This window comes from Chiloscyllium plagiosum, chromosome 37, assembly GCF_004010195.1.
Source record: "Chiloscyllium plagiosum isolate BGI_BamShark_2017 chromosome 37, ASM401019v2, whole genome shotgun sequence".
NCBI classification, from domain to species: domain Eukaryota; kingdom Metazoa; phylum Chordata; class Chondrichthyes; order Orectolobiformes; family Hemiscylliidae; genus Chiloscyllium; species Chiloscyllium plagiosum.
Genome location: NC_057746.1, coordinates 17,760,371 through 17,786,480, shown reverse-complemented (window position 1 = coordinate 17,786,480; position 26,110 = coordinate 17,760,371). Strand labels below are relative to the sequence as shown.

The 26,110-nt window shown below is 44.3% G+C and overlaps 1 protein-coding gene across 2 annotated transcripts in view; it reads right to left on the bottom strand.

The window, feature by feature from the left end:
* Nucleotides 1-26,110, bottom strand: part of LOC122541325 (complement C4-A-like) — a 155,384-nt gene that overhangs the window by 47,643 nt on the left and 81,631 nt on the right. For both annotated transcript variants that reach the window (XM_043677991.1, XM_043677992.1), the window contains exons 24-29: nt 25,180-25,383; nt 17,035-17,110; nt 14,911-15,064; nt 11,037-11,147; nt 4,959-5,127; nt 1,887-2,089 (exon numbers count right to left, since the gene is read on the bottom strand). In XM_043677991.1, the coding sequence (XP_043533926.1) occupies nt 1,887-2,089; nt 4,959-5,127; nt 11,037-11,147; nt 14,911-15,064; nt 17,035-17,110; nt 25,180-25,383 (917 nt within the window). The remainder of the gene's footprint in view (nt 1-1,886; nt 2,090-4,958; nt 5,128-11,036; nt 11,148-14,910; nt 15,065-17,034; nt 17,111-25,179; nt 25,384-26,110) is intronic.

Here is a 26,110-nt window from a genome sequence, read left to right as displayed (position 1 = left end):
GGACACAGGTACACACATATGCACACACAGACACCCACACACACCCTTATAGACACACACACTCCCACACATGCACCCCCTCACAGACTTCAGACACTCTGCACTCACTACACACACACACACTCTCACACTCACAACCCCCTCCCCAGACAGACATACACACACAGACAGACAAAGACCCACATGTACACATATATTTTGTGTGGTGAATTTTTTTGTATTTACAGAGTTACATTGCACTTTGCTCAAAAACCACACACATTCATGTAGAACTCTGAGCTCAAAAACTGCATGAATTTATGTAAAACTCTGTTATCTCACTTTTTAGATTAGAATCAATCTAAACATCAGGTCATAGACAGAGAACACAGCGGGCTAACAGCTTCAACATATTGTCTAGCTATCATCATTGTTAACAGCTAACCTGAGAATGCAACTTTAAAAAAAGGGTTTTGTGATTTACACATGAAAGAAGTGAAACTATCACTGTATTCTAACAGATGAAAGACTTAACAGACAATCAATTCTTCAATGCATAATTTCAGTTACATCACACTGTAAATTTTTGCTATAAATTCTGTGTTACGATCGAGCCCTCCACAATCACCTGATGAAGGAGCGTCGCTCCAAAAGCTAGTGTGCTTCTAATTAAACCTGTTGGACTATAACCTGGTGTTGTGTGATTTTTAACTTTGTACACCCCAGTCCAACACTGGCATCTCCGAATCGGGACTAGATTGGGTTGAGATATCTAGTCGGCATGGATGAGTTGGACTGAAGGGTCTGTTTCTATGTTGTACATCTCTATGACTCTGTGACTCTATGACTCTATAACTCTAAGGGAGATTGAATGAAGACTTCCCCCACAATATTTGTTATTTGTTCCATTCAAGAATATTCAACATGTAATATGATGTAAAAGATCAAGTGCTGTCTAAATTACATGCTTAACACAACTATTGGAAAGTGTGAAATGGCAGGAGAATGCCTGATTTCAATGAAGTCAAGTTACAGATTGTGCTTCTGTGGAAAGTATTCTGGAGTAAAAGCAAACCATCTAATTCCAGTGCTCTTAACTTAAACGTAACATCAACCCCTGTTGCAATGGTATCTAAAACAAAAATCCACGATTTTGCCTGGTTTGCATGTCTCATCCCCAAATTACTTTCACCGCAAGTTGAGGTGAAACAAAATAAGTAAACCAATGGCCCAAAATCCCCATGACATACAGCTGATCGACAGTGATGAATTAAGAGAAAGGAAATGACAAGGAGAAGCTGGCGACTTCATAAAAACCCTACAGGGTTGGAAGCAGGCCATTCAGTCCATATTGACCCGCTAAGGAATGTCCCACCCAGACCCTCCTCACCCTATAACCCTGCATTTCGCATGGCCAATCCACCTAACCTGCACATCCTTGGGCTGTGGGAGGAAACCAGAGCACCTGGGGGAAATCCACACAGACACAGGAATAATGTGCAAATTTCACACAGACAGTCACCTGAGGGTGGAATCGAACCCGGGTCCCCATGAAGCAGCAGTGCTAACCACGGAGCCACCAATCTGCCCTAATTCCAAGGGAGCTGAGGGCCAACCTTTTCATGCAGAGAGTGGTGCGTGTATGTAACGAGCTGCCAGAGGAAGTGGTAGAGACGGGTACAGTTAGAAAATTCAATAGACATTTGGACAGGTATCTTGGAGAGGGCAGGGTAGAGGGATATGGGCTAAGCGTAGGCAAATGGGATTAGTTCAGATTACGAAATCTGGCCAGCACAGACGAGTTGGAGCGAAGGGCCTGTTTCCGTGCTGTGAGACTCTATCAGTTCCTCCTGCTCTGGCCTCAATGTGAAATAAATCACCACAATTAGTGACAATACTCAACATACCTGAGTTGAACGGTATCCTCCACCATAGCTCCGTTGCTCCGTTAGCCATTTGACGATGGGCTTGGCGTACTGGAGATCTTTCATAGCCAGCGTCTGAAGCAAGGCGTAAGCGGTGGTCTCCACGTTCCCAGCTGAAGCTTGCCCTCCTCCGGCTCCTCCACCGCGTGAGGTTCCATCATCATCCCAAAAGCGGACATAGTCCTCTATTTCCATGCGGAAAACGTGAGAGAGATCATGTGACTCAACGTTACCGCGCAAAAGCAGGTTGTCTCCCGCTGCTTTTGGACGACGAGAGTTAAACTTCGAAAGTAACTGGCCACGCGGCAAAGTTTCTGTCCTGGGTCTTTGCAATAGGTTCGCGGACTCATGGTTTTTGCTAAGTCTGGGTCACAATGCTACACAGAATCGACAGTTTCTCGTTAAACCTTAATGGGGACGAGAGCGACACAGGACAAGGGTAGCTTTGCCTACCCCATGCTCAACTGCCTTTGAATTGAGTGGATTGCTAGGCCTTTCCCATATGGGTAGCCACTTCCCAGATGGAGTCAAATGTAGGCCAGACCAGGTTAAAAATGGAAGATTTCCCTCACTGGAGGGACCTCCTGCAATCCGGCTGAACTGTGACTGACAACAACTTGAATTTATATAGCGCTGTGCTAAGGTATCACTTGGCAGTGAACTCGCTGGAGGGGAAGGGAAATGAAATCTCAGGAGGCTACATGGTACGCCATTGATGGGTGGAGGTGGGGAGGAGTTGTGCGATGGGGAGTGTGGTTGGGGCTGGTCATTTAGAGGCAGCAGTCGTCTGAGGGAGGGCTCTCTGCATTGCCTGTCCTGAACGAAAATGGCTTGACTAATCCCAGTGCTCCGGGACTCCACTTTTCCAAGTTAAAGTTACACACGTCTCAGTAAGACCTTCTCCTCCAGTACAGCCCCGGCAGCAGCGGGTCCAGTCTGCCCCCACGCTGTTGCTAAGGGTATTGCACTGCCAGCCCTCACGATAGGCTTGACCAGCTCCTGGGGGAGAGGAGAAGGGCGGCCAATCTGCAAGGTGATAGCAGCCTCAGCCATCGCCAATGACTGGACATGGTGCTGAGCACTTATCCTCAATCCAGTTCACCATCATACCCCACACTCTTCTTTCCCCCAGGTACCCACTTGGAAATGGGGCCTTGGTCAAGATCATCAACTCCTTAGGCACTCACCTTGTGCGATACCACAGCAAGTGTAGTATCCACTGGCCAAAACTCAATTCTATTGCCGGTGATGGAGTGTAAGGGGTGGCCTATTTTATCATGGTCATTTTACGCTTGCAGCCGGAAATCACTCTCTGTCTCATCAATGTTGAGCAATCATGGTCAAACATTATGTTTCATAATGCCAATGTGCTTCAATAAAGTATTCTAAACATACTTCTCTGTCTGCGTCCTCACTCAAGCTCACACTTATTGACACATTGGAGGTGAGTGGTCCGCACAGTGATACGAAAATGTTCAACCACACTGGCGAGCATGAGGACTGCAGATGCTGGAGATTACAGTCTAGATTAGGGTGGTGCTGGAAAAGCACAGCAGGTCAGGCAGCATCCGAGGAGCAGGAAAATCGATGTTTCAGGCAGGAGCCCTTCATCAGGAGATCTTCCTGCCTGAATCGTCGAAGTTCCTGCTCCTCGGATGTTGCCTGCCCTGCTGTGTTTTCCAGCACCACTCTAATCTTGACGTTCAACCACACCCTGAGCTCTGAAGAGAATACACATTTCATGCTCTCCTCTGCTGGCAATTAGCAGCAGTCAACTGTGTGGCCTCTTCCTGACAAGCTGTAAGCTTTTACCTCTGCTATGGTCTTTCTACTCACAGTGAGCCAACGACAGGTAGAAATCTACAATGTAAGTGAAATACTGCACTATGCCACCAAATCAATGAGCTGAAAGTGTGGTGCTGGAAAAGCACAGCAGGTCAGGCAGCATCCGAGGAGCAGGAGAATCCATGTTCGGGCATAAGCACTTCACCGCCAAATCAATGTGCCTCATAAATAAGCATCCGTCCTTCAATACTGTACTCCACCCGTGCCCTGGATAACTGGAGCATATCCTCCCTCCTTCCATGCAGGTAGACAGGATTGTGAAGAAAGCATTTAGTAAGCTTGTCTTTATTGGTCAGTGCATTGAGTTTAGGAGTTGGGAGGTCATTTTGAGGCGGTACAGGACATTGGTTAGGCTGCTTTTGGAATACGACATCCAATTCTGGTCTCCCTGCCGTAGAAAGGATGTTGTGAAACTTGAAAGGGTTCAGAAAAGATTTATAAGGATGTTGCCAGGATTGGAGGGCTTGAGCTATAGGGAGCGGCTGAATAGGCTGGGGCTGTTTTCCCTGGAGGCTGGGGGTGACCTTTTAAGAAGTTTATAAATTCATGAGGGGCACAGATAGGATAAATAGTCAAGGTCTTTTCCCCAGGGTAAGGTAGTCCAAAACTAGACGGCACAGGTTTAGGGTGAGAGGGGAAAGATATAAGAGGGATCTAAGGGAAACCTTTTCACATAGAGGATGGTGCGTGTATGGAATGAGCTGCCAGAGGAAGTGGTGGAAGCTGGTACAATTACAACTTTTAAAAGGCATCTGAATGGGTACATGAATAGGAAGGGTTTGGAGGGATATGGGCCAAGTGTTGGCAAATTGGACAAGATTAATTTAGGATACCTGGTTGGTACGGATGAGTTGGACCAAAAGGTCTGTCTCTGTGCTGTACATTTCTTTGACTCACAAATTTTAAATATTTAAGGAAAACCTGGTAGTGTCATAGCCATCATTTCTGACCCTGTTTTAAAGGTTTCTGAAATTCCCAGCTGCCATGTTGGGAACTGAACTCACGTCAATGAAAAGTGAACAAAATTGATTCATTGCTAGCGTCACCAAGGATGCCAGTGTCCTCTGTATCCTAGAATATTTTGCATTATCCCATGCGCCAGCCAAAAAAACTAAATTGCATAAATTGCTTGAGACATTGTTTAGACGCTGTTAGCCGTGAATCCAAGCATACCTTATTTACGACACTCTCTGCTAGTTCTGCCATTACCTTGAATGTAAATGGCCATCTCTTTCAATTTTTCATCAGCCAGACGAGCAGCTGAGCTTTCAGGGTCATACAATGCAAGTGCGTAGGCGGTGATCATTAATGAGTATGGGCGCTTGATATTGTCAAGCTCCTTAGAAAGGTAGCTAATTGCTTTTGAAATGCTTGTGTTCTGTAAGAGATTGAGACACAAGAATAGGAGAAATTCACAGAAAAGTAACGGGAAATGATTTTCTTCTGACTGAAAATCAGCACTGTTGAAAAAAAATACATTCACGTAACACTCCCCCTCATGTGTAGATTTTCGTTTTTGCTTTGATCTGACCTGTCAAGACTTTTGACTCGGAAACTTGCCCTAACTCAGTTTAACGCTGAAATTGTGTTGCTGGAAAAGCGCAGCAGGTCAGGCAGCATCCAAGGAACAGGAGAATCGACGTTTCGGGCATAACCCCTTCTTCAGGAACTCAGTTTAACTCCAATACTTTATACAACCAGTAGTATGTAGCTTAAAAATACAGGCTTTGGGAGCTGAAGTGAAGGTGCCTCTACCTCAGTGCATTAATTCAATGCTGCTCGTTTGTTGACCCGTGTGTTCCTGTGCTGAGGGAACAGTGCACTCTCACTGTTGCAATGGGCAATGTACAGTGAATCTTCTCATTTACATCAATGGGTGGCACACATAGGAGGGCACTCAAGTCACATTGCAGCAAGGCTGCTATAGTTCTGGGGGAGTGAATAGCTGCTCCCTCATTAGAGAGATTGTGGTTTTACCTGAGGGTCAGGCGAGGTTGGGAAGATGGGAGCTTCACGGTGATGTTAGCCAATGTGGGAACTGGAACCCACCTTGCTGGCAGTCACAACTGAGCCAACTGAGTGAAATGAGAGCAGTGCCCACTTTCGTTCGGAATGTGAGACAAGTGGCAGAGCCTGTGAAGGGTGAGGCGTGCTAACAGTTCAGCGCAACAACCTTCAGCTGTCACATCCTGTTGACCTCATGTCTTGCAGTGACAGCGCCAATGATAGGAACCGAGGGAATTATTCCCTTCCCCCAGGTCTGGAAGGATATAGTTGGCACTTTGTTGAAGAATATCAAGAAAAGAATGGACCACCAACCTGGCAGAGATCCCACATCCCACCCCACCCCAATAAGGGATGAGTCAATCTCATTTGTGCTTGAATGAGAGGAATCAGCATTAATTGCCAGGCCATTGCCCGGTCCTGGCAGTGGGCTGCACAGATGAAAAGACGAAAAGACCAAGGAACTGGAGAATGGATTCTTTTCCTTCCAAATCTCCTTGGGATACATAGATGCAATAAGAATGACTTGAGTATAGGAGTTGGGATTCATGTTGCGGCTGCACAGGACAAAGGTGAGGCCATTTTTGGAATATTGTGTGCAGTTCTGGCCTCCTTCCTATCGGAAAGATGTTGTGAAACTTAGAAGGGTTCAGAAAAGAATTATGAGGATGTTGCCAGGGTTGGAGGATTGGAGTTACAGGAAGAGGTTGAATAGGCTGGGGCTGTTTTCCCTGGAGCGTCGGAGGCTAAGGGGTGAACTTACAGAGGTTTATAAAATCATGAGGAGCAATGGATAGGGTAAATAGACAAGGTCTTTACCTTGGAGTGGGTGTGTCCAGACTAGCGAGCATAGGTTTAGGGTGAGAGGGGAATGATCTAAGGAGCAACTTTTTCATGCAGAACATGGTGCATTTATGGAATAAGCTGCCAATGGAAGTGGTGGAGGCTGGTATAATTACAACATTTAATAGGCATCTGGGTATGTATATGAATAGGAAGGGTTTAAAGAGATATGGGCCAGTGCTGGCAAAAAGGGACTAGATTAGGTTAGGATATCTGGTCAGCATGGACGAGTTGGACCCTGAAGGGTCCGTTTCCATGCTGTACATCTCTATAATTCTTTGACTGACATGAGGGACTGCAATATGGATAAAACATTGGCTGAGGGATAGGAAACTGCGGGTGATAGTGAATGGATTTTTTTTCAAGCTGGAAGATGGTTTGTAGCAGATTTCTCTCAGCGTCAGTATTGGGATCTCAGCTTTACCCCTGATGTATATTAATGATGAAGGCGTTCATGGGATGGGTAATTCCAATGATTGCAGATGACACAAAACTTGGGAAGGATTGTAAACTGTGAGCTCGACAGTGTAGAACTTCAGTGGTGCATGTCAGTGGAGTGGCCAGACATGTGGCAGATGTAGTTTAACGTGGTGAAATGAGGAGATGCATGCTGACATTTGAGAGACATTTCAAAATAGGGGGTACTATTCCAATGGAAACCTGGTGTTTAATAAGCAAAGGTCATTAAAGAGTTCAGGACAGGACAAGAGAGTTGTTGATCAAGCTGAGAGTGTTCTGGGCATAGAGTGCAAGAGCATGGAGGTTATGCTGAACTTGACAAAGACACTGGCAAGTCCTGAGCTGGACTATACAGTGCTGGCCGCAATATGAGAAGGATGTAAATGCATTGGAGAGGATGCAGGAGTCGTTCAGGAGAATGAGATACACCAGTTATGAGGAAAGGCTAAACAGGTTGGGAACTGCTTTCTTCAGAGAGGTGAGGCTAAAAGGAGATTTGATGGTAGTTTTCGAAATCGTGGAAAATTTGCACAAAGAGGATTAGAATAAACCATTCCCACTCATAAATGGATTGAGAATCAGAGGGCGTAATAAAGTGTTTTGCAAAAGAGGTGAACACATGGTGAAAGAAACAAAGCCATACAGCAAGTCGTTAGGATCTGGAATATACTCTCTGGAAGTGTGCTCCAGGGATGTTCAACTGAGGCACCTTACATGCATTGTCTGAGCTGAGATGTCACCATTCATTCATAAAACCTTAAATTATCTCGGGACTGTGACTTGAAAGCAGTTCTGGGATTTACATATTAATCACTAGAAACCGACATCCCCATTCTAAGTGATTGAAGACTTAACAGCAATCTAGGTTTGTTCGATACTCCGCATCAGTTGTTTGGCACTTTGACCTTTTACTTTTGTATTCTGTGTCCTATGATCCCACTTCACCAGCTACCTGACAAAGGAGCGACCTCTAAAGCTCGTGCTTCCAAATAAACCTGTTGGACTATAACCTGGTGTCGTGTGATTTTTGACTTTGTCCACCCCAGTCCAACACTGGCACCTCCACATCATCTAAAAAAGATGTTGATTGATTATTTAAATAGAAGCAATGTGTGGGGTTATAGAGAAAAGGCAGGAGATTGGCACTAAATTAATATATTTAGAGAGGCAGGGCCAATTGGAATCTTACAGCATTATAACAATTCCGTGATTCTTGTGTCAAGTATCACTGTTCAATAAAAACATATGAACATTTATTGTATACAAGTCCCACAAAGAAATCATCATTTGTGACAAGGTGCGGCATACAAATGATATACGCTTCTATTGCAGTAATTGGGAAATGTTCAGATAATGCAATAATGTGGAGATTTCCTCTCCAGTCCTTTATATTTCTACATAGCTCCCAGGTGGACAATGAGAAACAAGATGCGTTGTGACTTCTGTAGGAAGTTTCATTTCATTTCTGCCCTTTACTAATTGTTATTTAGAAGGAGACTTCATATTCAGATTTGGATTAGTACCTGTTATTGTGGAGAATTAGCTGCTGAGAATTGATGTAACTAATAAAGGGGTTACATGAGTATCTGTAAAAATATTGATGTATCTTTGTATAAAACCATAAGATGACAGGAGCAGAAATTAGGTCACTCAGCCCATCCAGTCTGTTCTGCCGTTTAATCATGGCTTATAGATTTTTCAACCTCATTTTCCCGCTTTCTCCCTGTAACCATTGATCCCCTTGGCAATCAAGAACTTCTCTATCTCTGTTTTAAATGTACTCAGTGACCTGGCTTCTACAGCCTTCTGTGGCAATGAATCCCACAGATTCATCACTTTCAGGTCCTAATCTCTCCTACTCATGGAAACATCTTCCCAACATCCACTCCGTCCAGGCCACCCTGTATTCTGTAAATGCCAATCAGATCCCAGCCCAGCCTTCTAAATTTCGTCGAGTATCATCCCAGAGTCTTCAAATGTTCCTCATATGTTAAGCCTGTCATTCCTGGAATCATTCTCGTGAACCTTCTTTGGACCTGCTCTTGAGATACGGGACACAATATTGCCCACAATATTCTAAATATGGTCTGACCAGTGCCTTATAAAGCCTCAGAAATCCATCACCACTTTTATATTCTAGTCCTCTAGAGATGAATGACAACATTGTATTTACCTTCCTAACTACCAACTCAACTTGCAAGTTTACCTTAAGAGGATCCTGGACTTGGACTCCCAAGTCCCTTTGCACTTCAGATTTTTGAATTTTCTCCCCATTTTAAAAAATAGTCCATGACTTTATTCTTCCTACCAAAGTGCATAACCTCACACGTTGTATTTCATCCGCCACTTCTTTGCCTGATCTCCTAACCTCTCTCAATTTTTCTCCAGATTCCCCACCTTCTCAATATCTGCTCCACCTATCTTTGTATCATCTGCATATCTAGCCAGAATTCCCTCATTTCCTTCATCCAGTTCATGTACAAAGTGAAAAGTTGTGGTTCCAATTCTGACCCTTGTGGAACACCACTTGTCCCCGGCTGCCATTCTGAGAAGGACCCTTTTATCCCCACTCTCTGCTTTCTGCCAGACAGCCAAGCTTCTATTCATGCTAGCACCTTGCCTCTAACACCATGGGCTCTTATCTTACTCAGTAGCCTCCTGTGCAGTATCTTGTCAAAGGCCTTTTGGAAGTCGAGATAGATAATATCCATTGGCTTTTCCTGGTCTAACCTGCTTGTTACCTCCTCAAAGAATTTTAACAGATTTGTCAGGCATGACCTCCCTTTGATGAAACCATGCCGACTTTGCCCTATTTTACTGTGCGCTTCCAAGTATTCAGAAAACTCATCTTGCACAATTGTCTCCAAAACTTTACCAAAAACTGAAGTCAGGCTAATCGGCCTCAAATTTCCCATCTTTTGTGTTGCTCTGTTGTCAAATGGTGGGGTAATGTTAGTGATTTTCCAGTTCTCTGGACCCTCCATGACTAGAGTGATACCTGAAAGATCACCACTAAAGCCTCCACTATCTCTTCAGCTGTCTCCTTCAGAGTTCTGGGATGTACTCCATCTGGTCCAAATAATTTATCAATTTCCAGACCTCTCCGTTCTTCTAGCACCTTCTCATTGGTGTTGGCCACCGTGCTCAGCTCTGCACCCCTCCTCTCCACTGACTCTGTTGAATTTTTGGGATATTACTCATGTCTTCCATCGTGAAGATTGATGCAAAGTATTGCATTCCAAATAGCAGTGTTTATACTGAATCCAAATTCCCCAATGCATTGGGTGCAAGTTCCTTAAATATCAAGATGTTTCACTGAGATTGTTTGAACATAAGAACTGGAAGCAGGAGTAGGTCATTAAAGCCCTCCAGCCCACTCTGCCATTTAATATAATAATGGATGATCTCACCTTGACCTCACTTCCACTTTCCCGCCTACTCCCCATAACCCTTCAACCCATCACCTATTAAAAATCTGCCCATCTCCTCCCTAAGTGTACTCAACATCCAGCACACTCTGGGACAGGGTAATCCATAGCTTCACGGGCTTTTGAGAGAAGTGATTCCTCCTCATCTCTGTTTTCAATCTGCCACCTCTTCACCTAAAACTGTGCCCTCTCGCTCTAGATTGTCACATGTGAGGAAACATCCTTCCTCAATCTACTTTGTCAATTCCCTTTGAGCATCTTATGCTTCTCAGTCAGATCTCCTCTTGAATTGAAGATCTGAAGTCAATGCACAGAGAACAATGGGAGATGATTCCGTCAGACTGCAGTGCCACTCCCACACGTTATGGACCAGTCAGGGATGAAGTTAGTTCTTTATCTCTGAAGTTTCTTATTACTTTTGGTGGTTGGTGCAAAACCGGTGGTGGTGAGTCCATCAATGGTTTTGAGCCTGTCTTTCCAGTTTGTTATGTACGTTCACTTCATTGGCACAAAGCCACAAACTCTCGGGTGAATAGTTAACACTGAGCCTTACCACTCGTTGTTGGGTTGCAAGATCTTCGTGAAAGAAAGTCCAGGATCTCATCAGTGCTATTGTGACAAAGGCTGTGGTCGGAATTTTTGCGTCTCCTTTTATAATTCCACCCTTCAAAAAAAATGAAAACACCAGCAGGCACTTTATTTTTAAAAAGTCACAGATTAGGCTCAGATTCACGTTGTCACTAATTTGAGTTATTCATAAAATCCCGACCATGTGGGAGTAAGCCATTCGGCCCATCGATTCCACTCGATCACAACCAAGTTCACCCTACCCCTGTTTTGAAGGTAGAGTGGAGTGGCAGATTATCCATTGGAAAGGCTGAATGAAGTTAGAGTGTGAAATGTTCTCTACTGTTCTGAAATTAATATCAATGCCAGCGATTGTGCATAAATATCAACAATATCTCCATTAATCAAAGAACCCCTACAGTGTGGAAGCAGGCCATTCAGCCCATCGAGTCCACACTGACCCACTTAAGTACATCCCACCCAGACCCTCCCCTTTTCCCTGTATGGTTGCACTTTCCCCATGGCTAATCCATCAAGCCTGCACATGCCCTGGACACAATAAAGCAATTTAGCAAGGCCAATCCATCCTAACCTGTACATCTTTGGACCGTGGAAGGAAACCTGCACAGACACGTGGAGAAGATGCAAGCTGTACACAGACAGTCACTCAAGGCTAGAATCGCACCCAGATCCCTGACGCTGTGAGGCAGCAGTGCTAACCACTCAGCCACTGTGGTACTTTGTTGTTGGCACTTTCTTATGATGAGCAATACCTGGCGACTGAACATTTAAAAAAAATCTTTTTTCATATTCAATGCGATATTCTGTTTCAGGAAGGTTACAGTTGTCTAAGGAAGTATCCATTGAGTGAACATGATAAAAGATTCAACCAAGTTATTCTTACAATTAAGAACCTGAGCTAGATTTGTGAGAACATTCCTGTAGAGAGATTTAGGATGCGTTGTTAGAGTGGCTAATAATTTGAAACGTGAATGGGAGGGGGAGGCAGCCAGAAATAGCATTATTCAAATGTCAGAGACTCAGGGAAGCACTGGCTGCGCAGGAAGTGGAAAACCAAGTGGAGGGAAATAGCCAATCTACCTGTCATCAGCATTCTGTCCTTCTGTTAATAACTTTTAATCAGAACTTTTGGTGCTATTGGAACGCTATCCATCAGTCAGGGAAATTGCCAGTGTTAAGCAAAAAGCTATTTTCGCACATCTTCCAACTGAAGTCAATAGACAGGAGTTGTATTGATACAACTATCATTGCATCTAACCGAGTGTTAATCTTATGTAGGGTGTTAGATCATAATTAAGAGTTATTGCATGGGAAACCACACACCACCTGAATTGGAAATATATTGCCGTTCCTTCAATGTCGCTGGAGTGAAGTGTTTTAGCTCTCTTCCTGACAGTATTATTGATGAACCTAGTCAAAACTGAATGCTACAGTTCAAAAAGGCATGTCACCAGCATCTTCTCAAAGGTAAACAGCATTGGGCAAAAAAGTGCTGGCCCAGCCTGCAGTGCCCACATTTCATGAATGAATGAGAAACAAAAGGCCCTCTGAAATGGCCTGGTAAGCCATTCAGTTGTCTGGCCTTAGCCACCTGCTGTTCACTATGAAGGTACAACCTCTCTGTGTACATCTGGATAGTCTGACAGTACTCCACTACTTTAGTGAAAAGACACCTGCACAGACTCCACCCTCCTTCGTCTGGCCGAGCTTGCCCTCACTTTCATGAGCTTCTCCTTTAACCTTCTTCATGTTGAAGATGTGGATATGGGAACCCACATGGGTTCTAGCTCTACCTGTCTTTTTGCGGCAGTGTTAAACATTCCTTCTTCCAGTCCTCATCAGGCCTCCCTCACCCATAACCCTTTCCCTGTTCCATCCATCTACTTATCAGTGCCGCTTCCCTCTCTCATCCGGAATTGGGAACACCATCAGTTTCCATCCTACTCCAAGTCTGATTCTTCCCTTTCCTTTCCTGACTTCTCTGTTTCTACCGAGAGTGTAGTGCTCGAAAAGCACAACAGGTCAGGCAGTATCCGAGGCGAGGAAAAATCGACGTTTCGGGAAAAAGCCCTTCATCAGGAATGAGGACTATGTTTTTATGTCTGGGGATGGGCTGTCCGCCAATATCCATGATAAGCCTCACCCATTCCCCCAGTTACCTCAACCATACGTCCTCACTCACTGCTTCCTGCAAAGATTCCCTTCCATTCTCCCAGTCTCTTGTTCCCCCTGTCGCATCTGCTCTGATGATACCACCGTCCAATGGGATGCCTCTGACATGATCCCTCTCTTTTCCTCATTCCAGGATTCCCAGCACCCATGGTTGACAGACCCCTCAGCCTCAGCCTTGTCCAATCCATCTTCTAACGTTACCCCTGCCTCCCAGAACCACATGATAGGGACCCACCCCCTTCTCCTCAATTTCCACTCCTATTAAGTTCCACAAGCAAAGGATGACCATTCCATTCCCTCCAGGAAGATGGCGCCACCACCATTCCCATTCCTTCACTGTCAGCATTCCATGGGGATCATTCCTTTCCCCCCCACCATTATGACACTCCCACTCCACTCCTGATACTTCCTCACCGACACCTTCCCATGCAATCATGGATGGTGTAACACTTGTCTGTTCACCTCAACCTCTCCCCACATTCCACTCCTTTCAAAAATGGCAACTTCCTTCCCTAAAGAGAATAAGTGAACCAGTTGAGGAATTCCCTCTTCCCCCCAATAATCATTAGATTCTCAATTCCAGATTCCAAATTCAAAGATCAGCCATGACGTGATTTGAACTCAGGGCCCCAGAGCATTACCTGGGTCTCTCTTGATTAACAGTCCAGCGATAATACCACTAGGCCATCAACCCTCCCCACCTGGGTTTACCCAGCATACTTTTGTGTGTTTCTGTATATAAATGGAATACATTCCTTGAATCAAAGGAATCAAACTACTTTTTGGGCAGTATCTGACTTGCGGTTCATTTTATGGTCTACCTGACATTCAGTTCCCTTGACTTCAGGTGATCTATACATCGTAAATATCAAAAAGTAAATAACCATGGACTTATCATACCATAAGACTGGTCTCTCATTAAAGAAGCTGGTGGTGGTTTAACCTGAAGACCAACACGCCTCAGATGGGGGGAGAGGTTGAGTAGATTAGATTCCCTACACTACGGAAACAGGCCCTTCAGCCCAGCAAGTCCAAACAAACCCTCTGAAGAGTAACCCACCCAGACTCATTCCCCTACCCTATATTTACCCCTCACGAATGCAGCTAACACTGTGGGCAATTTAGCATGGCCAATTCACCTAACCTGCACATCATTTGGATTGTGGGAGGAAACCGGAGCAAATCAGGGCAGATGTGGGGAAAACGTACAAACTCCACAGAGACAGTTGCCCGAGGCTGGAATCAAGCCCAGGTCCCTGGCACTGTGAGGCAGCAGTGTTAACGACTGAGTTACCATGCTGCCTAAGTAGAGAGCGTGGGCATCAATCACACTATCTCTCACATGCAAAGCGAGCGCTCTACTAGTTGAGCTAATTCCCCAAAGGCTAATTCCACAAGGTTGAGAAGGAGAGTCTTTCACAGTAATAGTGTGGGAACTGAACCTGTGCTGTTAGCGGTCACCCTGCATTGCAGGCCAGCAACCCAATCAAACGCACTAACCAACCCTCCTGGTGCCATTAGTCTAACAGAAGCTAAGGTGACTTTGCTCATTTTAATTCACAATCCACGACAGGTCCCTCTCTCCTAGTGGAAAGGCTAATTGTGTCAACAAGGACAGCAGTGCATGTAATAAAAGGCATGTGAGATATGAAGGAATGAGAAACAACCTGTAAATTTGGAAACATGGGATAGGGATCGTAAAACTCTCCAGCTGCAGTCTGATGCTCCAGCAAATACAAGACGGATTGTTGAACTTGGTCATCGTCAACCTGGACCTGAGTATTAGCTATTGACAGTATCTTAACAATAAATGCGGTTAACCTGAAATGAAAAGCAGATATTAAAATCACAGAATCCCTACAATGTGGAAAGAATCCATTCGGCCCATTCACTCCTTAGATTGTCAGAAATGATTTGTAATGTCAGTGCACCCTGCACACCCCACATGGGCATTGAAAGAAAACTTGGAAATGTTCCTTCAGTGTCGCTGGGTCAAAATTCTGGAATTCCTTCGCTGAAGGTCAATCTGGACCGCAGCAGTTCAAGGAGGCAGCTTTTAGAGGGGGGCAGTTAGGGATGGGCAATAAAATGCTGGAGTCAGCCAGAAACGCCCACGTCTCACGAGAGAATAAATAAATGAGGTCTTGACTTAGCATCACTCAAAGGGTGCTAACTTTGTAAGTGCAGCACCCCTCAGTGTCCTCAGTACTGTCCCATGCTTTGAAGCAGTGTCTCCAACACAGCCACATGGCCTTTTTTCTGCTTCTTACCTTCTTGGAGTTTTGACTTTTAAACTGACCTTGGTGACATTGGCCACGCCATTATGCCCAGCAGCAGGCTCTGTCGAACTCAGTGAAAGCAGATATCGGGCAGAGTGAAGGTTGGGTGATTGAGTCTCGTTTAAGCCCAAGCCTAAATTCAATTGCACCCGCCCAAGACCTTCCATTGAATATTGCAAACATTTTCCATTTGATCTCCGATACTGTTTGAATTGCATTATTAAAGAACCAGTGCTCGTGAAACAGCCTCTGAACAGATATGCACTGAAACAAAGAGAATAAGAGCAGCAAAAGCCCATTCGGCCCATCAAGTCTGGACTACCATTCAACGAGCTCATAGCTGATCTCGTGCTATGGCCCTGCTCCCTTCCCATGCCACTCAACATCTTTAGCTTCCAGAAAGCTATCTATTTCTTTCTGATGAATTCACCTCCATGATCTTCTGTAGTGCAGAATTCCATGGGTCATAAAGTCACAGGGCAATGCAGCATGGCACAGTTGGTGGGCCTTTGAATTATTAACTTAATGTTAACTCAATTCAGTTATTTTCTCAATTCTGTGACCAGCCACCCATGTAATTTAAGTAACTGTGTAAATTGGATTTGAAATGGCATTAATTCTGGTCACTTGGACTGTGATGGATACAGTCATAGAGTCAAACAGCACGGAAACAGACCCTTCCGTCCAATTCGTCCATGCTGACCAAACTTCCTAAACTGAACTGATGCCATTTGTCTGTGCTTTTCCCTGTTTCCCACTCAATCTTTTCTATTTATGTACTTGTCCAAACGCCTTTTAAATGTTGCAACTGGACCTTCATGTACTACTTCCTCTGGCAGCATATTTCACATGTGAACCACCCTCTGTGCAAAAACATAGCCTCTCAACTCCCTTTTCAATCTTTCTCCTCTCACTTCAAACCTATGCCCTCTAGTTTTGAACTCCCCTATCCTGAAGAAAAGACCTTGGCTATTCTCCTTTTGTACACCCCTCATGATTTTATAAACCACAATAAGGGTACCCCTCCGCCTCCTACATTTCAGAGAAAAAAGGTCCCAGTCTATCCAGCCTCTCCTTATGAGTCGAATATTGCAGTCCTTGGAACTCTCTAAGTGAAGATGCCTCCAATGTCTCCTCAATGCACTATTTACCCTGAGACTCTGAGCTGTTGTTCTGTGCTCTCTGGCCAATGAAACATTATCGCTATGACTAGTCTGCCCAGTCCTGACAGAAATATAAACTTTTCAATGTGATCCTCTCACATTCTTCTAAACTCCAACGAAGAGAGGCCCAATTGATCAAATCTCTGGCCATATGACAAACCTGTCAAACCAGGAGTCAAATGCATTGTCTCTATGCCTTTGTTAAGAAAGAGACCAAATCTGTACGCAAAGAGTCTACACGGCTAAGTCCCAATATCTAAAATGAAACATATTTAATTCTGAACCACGAGTGAATGGAGAGAATACAAACCGAAAGGAGTGAGAAGAGGAAAAGACTTCACCAACTCACCATGTACTGCCAGGGTAGTTGCTGAATTTTCCATATGCTCCATTGGCATTTTTATGTTCCAGTATCCTTTTGTACCCTGCGAAGTACAGCAGTTAATTGGTTGCTCAGTCGTGAGGGGGGGTGGGGAGCAGCCCTAACTTGTGATCCACATAGGCACCAATGATATAGGTAGGAAGAGAGATGGGGATTTAAAGCAGAAATTCGTGGAGCTAGGGCGGAAGTTTAGAGCTAGAACAAACAGAGTTGCTCGCGAAGCGAGGAATGTAGAGCGAGAGAAGCTGAACATGTGGCTACAGGGATGGTGCAGGAGGGAGGGTTTTGGATTGCTGGATAATTGGGGCTCTTTCTGGGATAGGTGGGACCTCTACAGACACAATGGTCTACATCTGAACCAGTGGGGTACCAATATCCTGGGGAGAAATTTGTTAATGCTCTTTGGGTGGATTTAAACGAATTCAGCAGGGGGATGGGGACCAAAGTTGTAGTTCGAGTATATGGAAGGATAAAAGTAATGAAGTCAGAATTAAGGTTTCAAGATTGCAAGAAGGCACTGGCAGGCAAGAAGTTGGCTTGAAGTGTGTCTACTTCAACACCATGAGAATCCAGAATAAGGTGGGTGAACTTGCAGCATGGGTTGGTACCTGGGATATCCATGTTGTGACCATTTCAGAAACATGGGTAGAGCAGGGACAGGAATGGTTGTTGCAGATTCTGGAATTTAGATGTTTCAGTAAGAACAGAGAAAATGGTAAAAGAGGGGGTGGTGTGGCACTGTTAGTCAAGGACAGTAGTACAGTTGCAGAAAGGACATTTAAGGACTCCTCTATTGAGGTAGAATGCGCTGAGATTAGAACCACGAAAGGAGAGGTTACACTGTTGGGAGTTTTCTATCAACCTCTGAATAGTTCCAGAGATGTAGAGGAAAGGATAGCAAAGATGATCCTCGATAGGAGCGAGAGTGACAGGGGAGTTGTTTTGGGGGCTTTAACTTTCCAAATATTGACTGGGAATACGATAGTTCAAGTACTTTAGATGGGTCAGTTTTTGTCCAATGTGTGCAGGAAGGTTTCCTGACACAATATGTAGACAGCCCAAGAAGGGGCAGGGTCACATTTGATTTGGTACTGTGGAATGAACACAGCCAGGTGTTAGATTTGGAGGTAGGTGAGCACATCGGTGATTGTGATTACAATTGGGTTATTTTTACCTTGGTGATAGAAATGGATAGGTATATATGGCAGGGCAAGAGTTATAGCTGGGGAAAGGCAATTACGATGCAATTAGGCATGATTACGATGCATAGGATGGGGGAGGAAACTGCAGGGGATGGGCACAACTGAAATGTGGAGTTTATTCGAGGAACAGCTACTACTGATCCTTGATAAGTATGTACCGGTCAGGCAGGAAGGAAGTTGTTAAGCGCAGGAGCTGTGGTTTACTAGGGAAGTTGAATCTCTTGCCAAGAGGAAGAGGAGGCTTATGTTAAGATGGGATTTGATGGCTCAGTTAGGGAGCTTGAGAGTTAGAAGTCATCCAGGAAAGACCTAAAGAGAAAGCTAAGAAGAGCCAGGAGGGGGTCATGAGAAGTCATTGGCAGATAGAATCAAGGAAAGTCTTAAGGCTTTCTATAGGTATATCAGGAATGATAGAATGAGAGTAAGATTAGGGCCAATCAAGCACAGTAGTGGGAAGTTGTGCGTGGAGTCTGAGGAGATAAGGGAAGCACTAAATGAATACTTTTCTTCAGTATTCATACTAGAAAAAGACAATATGGTCAAAGAGAATCCTGAGAAACAGGCTACGAGACTAGATGGGATTGAGGTGCATAAAGAGGACATGTTAGCAATTCTGGAAAATGTAAAAATAGATAAGTTCCCTGGACCGGATGGGATTTATTCTAGGATCATCTGGGAAGCCAGGGAGGAGATTGCCGAGCCTTAGGCGTTGATCTTTATGTCATCATTGTCTACAGGAATAGTGCCAGAAGACTGGAGGATAGTAAATGTTGTTCCCTTGTTCAACAAGGAGGGTAGAGACAACCCTGGAAATTATAGACCCGTGAGCTTTACTTCTTGTGGGTAAAGTGTTGGAAAGGGTTATAAGAGATAGGATTTATAATCATTTAGGGATGAATAAGTTGATTAGGGATAGTCAACATGGTTTTGTTGACTAGGTCGTGCCTCACAAACCTTCTTGAGTCCTTTTAGAAGGTGACCAAACAGGTGGATGATGTGGTGTATATGGATTTCAGTAAGGCATTTAATAAAGTTCCTCACAGTAGGCTATTGAGCAAAATACAGAGGCATGGGATTGAGAGTGATTTAGTGGCTTGAATCAGAAATTGGCTGGCTGAAGGAAGACAAAGGGTGGTGGTTGATGGGAAATAGTCATCCTCGAGTTCAATTACTAGTGGAGTATGGCAAGGATCTGCTTTGGGTCCACTGTTGTTTGTAATTTATATCAATGACCTGGATGAAGGGATAGAAGGATGGGTTAGTAAATTTGCAGATGACATTATGGTTGGTAGAATTGTGGATAATGTTACAGTTTACAGAGAGAAATAGATAAGCTGCAGAGCTGGGCTGGGAGGTGGCAAATGGGGTTTACTGTGGAAAAATGTGAGGTGATTCAGTTTGGAAGGAGGAACAAGAATGCAGATTACTGGGCTCATGCTAAGATTCTTGGTGTAGATGAGCAGAGAGATCTTAGTGTCCAGGTATATAGATCCTTGAAAGTTGCCACCCAGGTTGATAGGGCTGCTAAGAATGCATATGGTGTGTTAGCTTTTATTGGTTGAGGGATTGAGTTTCGGAGCCATGAGATCATGCTGCAGCTGTACAAAATGCTGGTGCGGCCACATTTGGAGTATTGCATACAGTTCTGGTCGCCAATTTATAGGATGGGTGTGGAAGCTTTGGAATAGGTTCAGAGGAGACTTAGTAGGATGTTGCCTGGTATGAAGGGAAGGTCTTACAAGGAAAGGCTGAGGGACTTGTGGCTGTTTTCGTTAGAGATAAGAAGATTGAGAGGTGACTTAATTAAGACTTATAAGATAATCAGAGAGTTAGAGGGGTTGGACAGGGAGAGCCTTTTACCTCAGATGCTGATGGCTAGCAGCAGGGGACATAACTTTAAATTGAGGGGTGATAGATACAGGACAGATGTTAGAGGTAGTTTCTTTACTCAGAGAGTAGTAGAGGTGTGGAATGCACTGCCTGCAACAGTAGTAGTCTCGCCAACTTTCAGGGCATTTAAATGGTCATTGGATAGACATATGGATGAGAATGGAATAGTGTAGGTTAGATGGGCTTCAGATTGGTTTCACAGGTCAGCGCAACATCGAGGGACGAGGGGCCTGTACTGCGCTGGAATGTTCTATGTTCCATGTTCTATGTTCCATGTTACTTCTGCCATGAACTCTCAATATTATTGATCACCAAACTGGCCATCATTTACACACATGCTCACCATTAGGGGCAAGTAGGGATGGTGTGAGAGGGCAAATGCAGTCCCCAGCCAGTCATGCCCCACGTCGCATGACCAAATCGAAAATTGTGTGAATGAGGGTTAGAAGGATGTGTTGGGGCGACTGAACCAACTTTGGGGTTGACCTTTAAAGGCACTGACTGGGTTCACGTGCACATTCACCTTCATCACTTGGAGGTAAGATTCTGTCTGGGAGATTATATGGTACAATAAGGTAAGTGGTAACTATAAGGAAATGCCCCAAGATGTCACAAAGGATCTGTGGAGAGGAAAGCAGATTTGGCAACATATGACGTTGTCCTGAAATGCTAATTTATTATTTTTTCCCCGACCCACTAACGTTTCCTGACCTGCTGAGTGTTCCCAGACTGCTTTGCTTTCTAGCATCCTCACTATCTGGTAGCAGGCCATTCAGCCCAGACCAGCCCATCCCTCTATCCTATCACTGCATTTACCACACTAATCAGTACATTGCTGGATGCTCTGGGGCAATTTAATATGGCCAATCCACCTAACCTACACATCATTGGACTGTGGGAGGAAACACATGCAGAATATGCGAACTCCACACAGACAGTCACCCAAGGGTGGAATCAAACCCAGGTCCCGCACACTGTGAGGTAGCAGTGTTAACCATTGAGCCACTGTTGCATTGGTGTGCTAGGTTGTTTTCAATTAAAACTGGTGGAAGACAACTTGAGCATGAACTAAAAATGACAGACATGAGAAACAGAAAAACTTAAGCACAGCTTAAAAACAATTAGAAAAGTGAGGAGAAGAATGAGGTGCCCCATAAATTGGAGGAGGGATTGAGCAGTGCATCACAGCAACGGGTGCGGAGTTTCTAAATAAACTAGAAACATTATAATCTGTAATTTTCAAGAATTGAGGCTGTGTGAAGAAGCTGAGTGCAAAGGAGTGTGCAAAATCTGGATGTAAGATATTGGGAGTATTAGTAGACAGGTACAGAGTGGAGCAGTGCTGCAGGTCAAGGAGGTTGGAAGAGCCCAAGATTGGCTTAGAGTCAAACAAGCCTGTGGTCTTGGGTCACAGAGAAACAAAGAGAAATGGGGGAAATGAGGCTGTGCAGGTGGAGTCTGGGGAGCAAAGAAAGAGTTTAGCAAGCAGAACCTCGAATATATCAATCTCTAAACTTAGCATAGAACGTCACAGTTCAAACAGATGAATCCCAACTTTTGCTATTCATATCTGGCCTGGCCAAACGTGACTCTAGAGCCACAGCAATGTCGTTGACTCTCAACTGCCCTCTGAGCCATTAGGGATGGGCAATAGATATTGGCCTAGGTAACAATGCCCACACCCCGTGAATATGTTTTTAAAAACTCCAACAAAATGGTGACGAGCTGAGTTGTTCTTGTGGTGAGATGGATTGGGAGGTTCTGCTGCCGTGTCGGTACTTGCACATGCTTCTGTTACGATCCGGGGTAAACCATTCTGCTAATTTAAACCAGCAACAAAGAATGGATTCACTCCGTGCTGTAATCTCTTAAAATTCGAGAGGCAAAGAACAATCCCTGAGGTTACTATTTCCAGTAAAAATTAACAATTTTACTCTTTAGGTCTAACAGAGAACATTAAAGCCAGCAACTACTTACAACTCCTTCCTCTTAAACCTATCTTTTACCTCCCAATCTCCAACATTAGTCTGATAAAAAAAATCCCAATTAAGATTTACAAAAAAAAACTAATAATGCTTCAAAACCAGTCAGCTTTGCCAATTTCCCTTTGTAGATTTTCCTCTGTAGATTCTCTCCACGTCAGCTTTGATGTTCTCCTGCGTGCACTCCCCACAGACGGGTACCTTTCAGAGAGCTCTTCAGCTAGAAATATACATTTGCTGATCTTTGGCAGTTCTCCTCCTAACTTCAAAATGTCTAATTTTATACCCCAAAACATTGGGTCATTTCATCAGCTTTAATATTATCAAAATATTAAATAAAAATTTGATTGGGTTTTGGTATTTTGCAGCATCATTTAAACTGATTGGCCAGATTTGAATTTGTTTGTGTTTCATGGCAACCCAGTCGCTGCTATTTGTTTTGACCAAGTTTTACGCTGTTATCTTGTTCAGGACTCTCTGTGCTTTGTCGGTCCTTGTGAGCTTTTTAACTCTCTTAAAGGTACAGCACACCTCTACACCTTCATAACACTTACACAATTAGTGATTCTGAAGCGATTGATCATACCAACCCAAAACACCCTGAGGCTCACTTCCCAGTTTTTAATGTTGTTGGATGCTATAAAGACACCACACATTACTGAGGGATGGTTTCACCAAACAAACTGAGTACTAGGAAAATTGTGGAATGATGCTAATTGGGAAATGACAGCCTGATTGGAATGGTGGACAGAGATTGGTCTTTCTGCAACTGTGCTGGCCGGTCAACTGCCAGTCTGAATTCGAGAAATACTAAGAGGTGACTTTTTTTTATTCATTCACAGGAATGAAGGCTGTGCCAGCATTTACTGACCATCCCTAGTTGCCCAGAAGGCAGTTAAGAGTCAACCCCATTGGTGTGGGTCTGGAGTCATGTATAGGTCAGACCAGGTAAGGACAGCAGTTTTTATCCTTGAAGGACATCAGAGAACCAGATGGGGTTTTCTAACCATTAACAATAGATTTGTGGTCATTGTCAAACTCTTAGTTTCAGTTTTTCTTCCAATTGAATTTTATTGACTATTTTCACAGGGTTGCGAGATAGAAGTAAATCAAAGGGAACACAACTTATGTGGTCTCTTAAAGGGATAAAAATAACCATCAGCAAATGCTTTGGTATGTTGCAGTCCATGTCTAAGGATCGCTCTTGCATCAATGCTTTTCATAAAAATATTTTCTAAACAACCTGTTATTACACACTTCTGGAGCAGGTGGGCTTGAACCCAAATTGAATCATAGAATCCCTACATTGTGGAAGCAGGCCATTCAGCCCATCAAGTCCACACAAAGTCTCTGAAGAGCATTCCACTCAAACTTATCCCCCGACCCTATCCCATATTTCCCATGGCTAACCCACCCAGCTTACATGTCCCTGAACATTATGGGATAATTTAGCATGGCCAATCCTCTCAACTTGCACATCTTTGGACAAATTCCACACAGACGGTTGCCCAAGGGTGGAATCAAACCCTGGTCTCTGCTGTTATGAGGCACTGTGCTAACCACTGAACCACTATCCCACCCTGTAAGTACTCCTGGCTTAGAGGCAGGGATGCTATAACTGTGCCAGAAAAGCACCAACTCTAGTTATTCATATTTTCCCAGTCAATCTGCTCAAGTACGTTATTTCACAGTGTCATTGTAGGTGGAACTTGAGACTGTGTCTAGTGGTAGGGACACTACCATTGCAACCACAAGAACATAAGGGCCTAAGATTTGGGAGCAGGAGTAGGTCAATCAGTCCTTCGTGCATGCTCTGCTATTTAACATGATCATGGTTGATCTTATCCTGGCCTCAACCCGACTCTCCTGCCTGCTCTTCATAGCTCTATATCATGCTTTTCATCAGAAACATATCTGTTGCATTCTTGAATCTGCTAATGGATTCTACCTCCACTCTGGGGCGGTGAGTTCCACAGAATCCCCACCTCCGAGAGGAATCAGTTCTCCCCATCTCAGTTTTGAACCTATCTTCCCTCACTCTACACCTACGAACTCTTGCTCGAGACTGTTCAACAAGGAGGAGCATTTGTGCAACGTCCACCTAACAATCCCCTTTTGTATTTTACATACTGTACCACAGTGAGATCTCCCCTCATCCCTCTGAACTCCAGCAAGTACAAGCCCAAGCTGTTCAGCACCCCCTCATACGACTGCCCCTTCATCCCTGGAATCGACCTGGTGAACCTCCTCTGAACTACCTATGAGGACACCACATCCTTCCTCCAAGGACGGAGGCCAGAACTGGACTCAATACTCCAGGTGTGGCCTCACCAATGCCTGATGAGACTGTAACAACACTTCTTGACTTTTAAAATCTAGTCCCTTTTGCAATAAGCAATCCAATCTGTAGTAATATTTAAGAAACTTTTGAAAAAGATTTGCAGCTCAACTTGATGAGATGGATGTAGGTTAGCTTGCTGAGCTAGAAGGTTTGCTTTCAGACATTTTGCCACCATGACTAGGTAACATCATCAATGAGAATCTCCGCTGAAGCATTGGTGATATGTCCCACCTCTCTACTTTTTGGTCTTGATTTCTTAAGGTGGGTAATGTCATTTCCGGTTCTTTTTTTCACGGGTAGGTAAAGGGGATCTAAATTGATGTGTTTATTGATGGAGTTCCGGTTAGAATGCCATGCTTCAAGGAATCTCATACGTGCTTTTGTTTCACTTGTCCTAGGATGTGTGTGTGTTGTCCCAGTCAAAGTGGTGCCCTTCTTTCTCTCTATGTATGGAAAAGTCTACCTTCCCTTGAATAAAGGAACTGGAAATATCATCACCCACCTTCAGAAACCAAAACCTATAACTAGAGAGGCGGGACATACCACCAGCGCTTCACTGAAGACTCTCACTGATGATGTTACCTCGTCATGGTGACGAAACGTCTGAAAACAAGCCTTCCAGCTCAGCGAGCTAACTTCCGTATATATTTAAGAAATGTTTCAGTGTGTTTTAAATGATTTCCAGGCAGATCCCTACCTGCTCTAATGTGACTGAGTGCTTCGTCCTTCAGCTCTGCCTTTAGATGCAACCATTGGTCACTTTTGTCGAGGTAATTGGCAGCAAAGACTGTTGGGGCCAATGCGGTCGTCGTTTGCTCAGTGCACCCTGTCGGTAATCGAATGAGCTTCTCGATCCCCTCAGGCGACAGGCTGTTTTCCACAATTTCTCCCATCACGTGACCTAAAAAAAAAGGGCACCAATAAGGAGTCACTGAATGGGATGCAGCTCGGGGGGAGATGGGAACACTCAAATAAATCTGAAGCATCTAAAAACCGAATGGAACAGAAATGACCAAAATAGTTTAAAAAAAACAAAGAACTGCAGATGCTGGAGACCGGAAATGATCAAAAGTGGAAATCGCTGGAGAAATTCAGCAGATCCCGGCAGTGCATGTGGAGCGAAACAAGCGACTGTCTGTGTGGAGTTTGCACATTCTCCCCATATCTGCGTGGATTTCCTTCGGGTGCTCCGGTTTCCTCCCACAGGATCGATTTGGGTGCGAGCATAAGAGGTACAGTTAGTAACTTTGCAGATGACACCAAAATTGGAGGTGTAGTGGACAGCGAAGAGGGTTACCTTAGATTACAACAGGATCTGGACCAGATGGGCCAATGGGCTGAGAAGTGGCAGATGGAGTTTAATTCAGATAAATGTGAGGTGCTGCTTTTTGGGAAAGCAAATCTTAGCAGGACTTATACACTTAATGGTAAGGCCCTAGGGGATGTTGCTGAACAAAGAGACTTTGGAATGCAGGTTCATAGCTCCTTGAAAATGGAGTTGCAGGTAGATAGGCTAGTGAAGAAGACGTTTGGTATGCTTTCTTTTATTGGTCAGAGTATTGAGTACAGGAGTTGTGAGGTCATGTTGTAGCTGTACAGGACATTGGTTAGGCCAGTGTTGGAATATT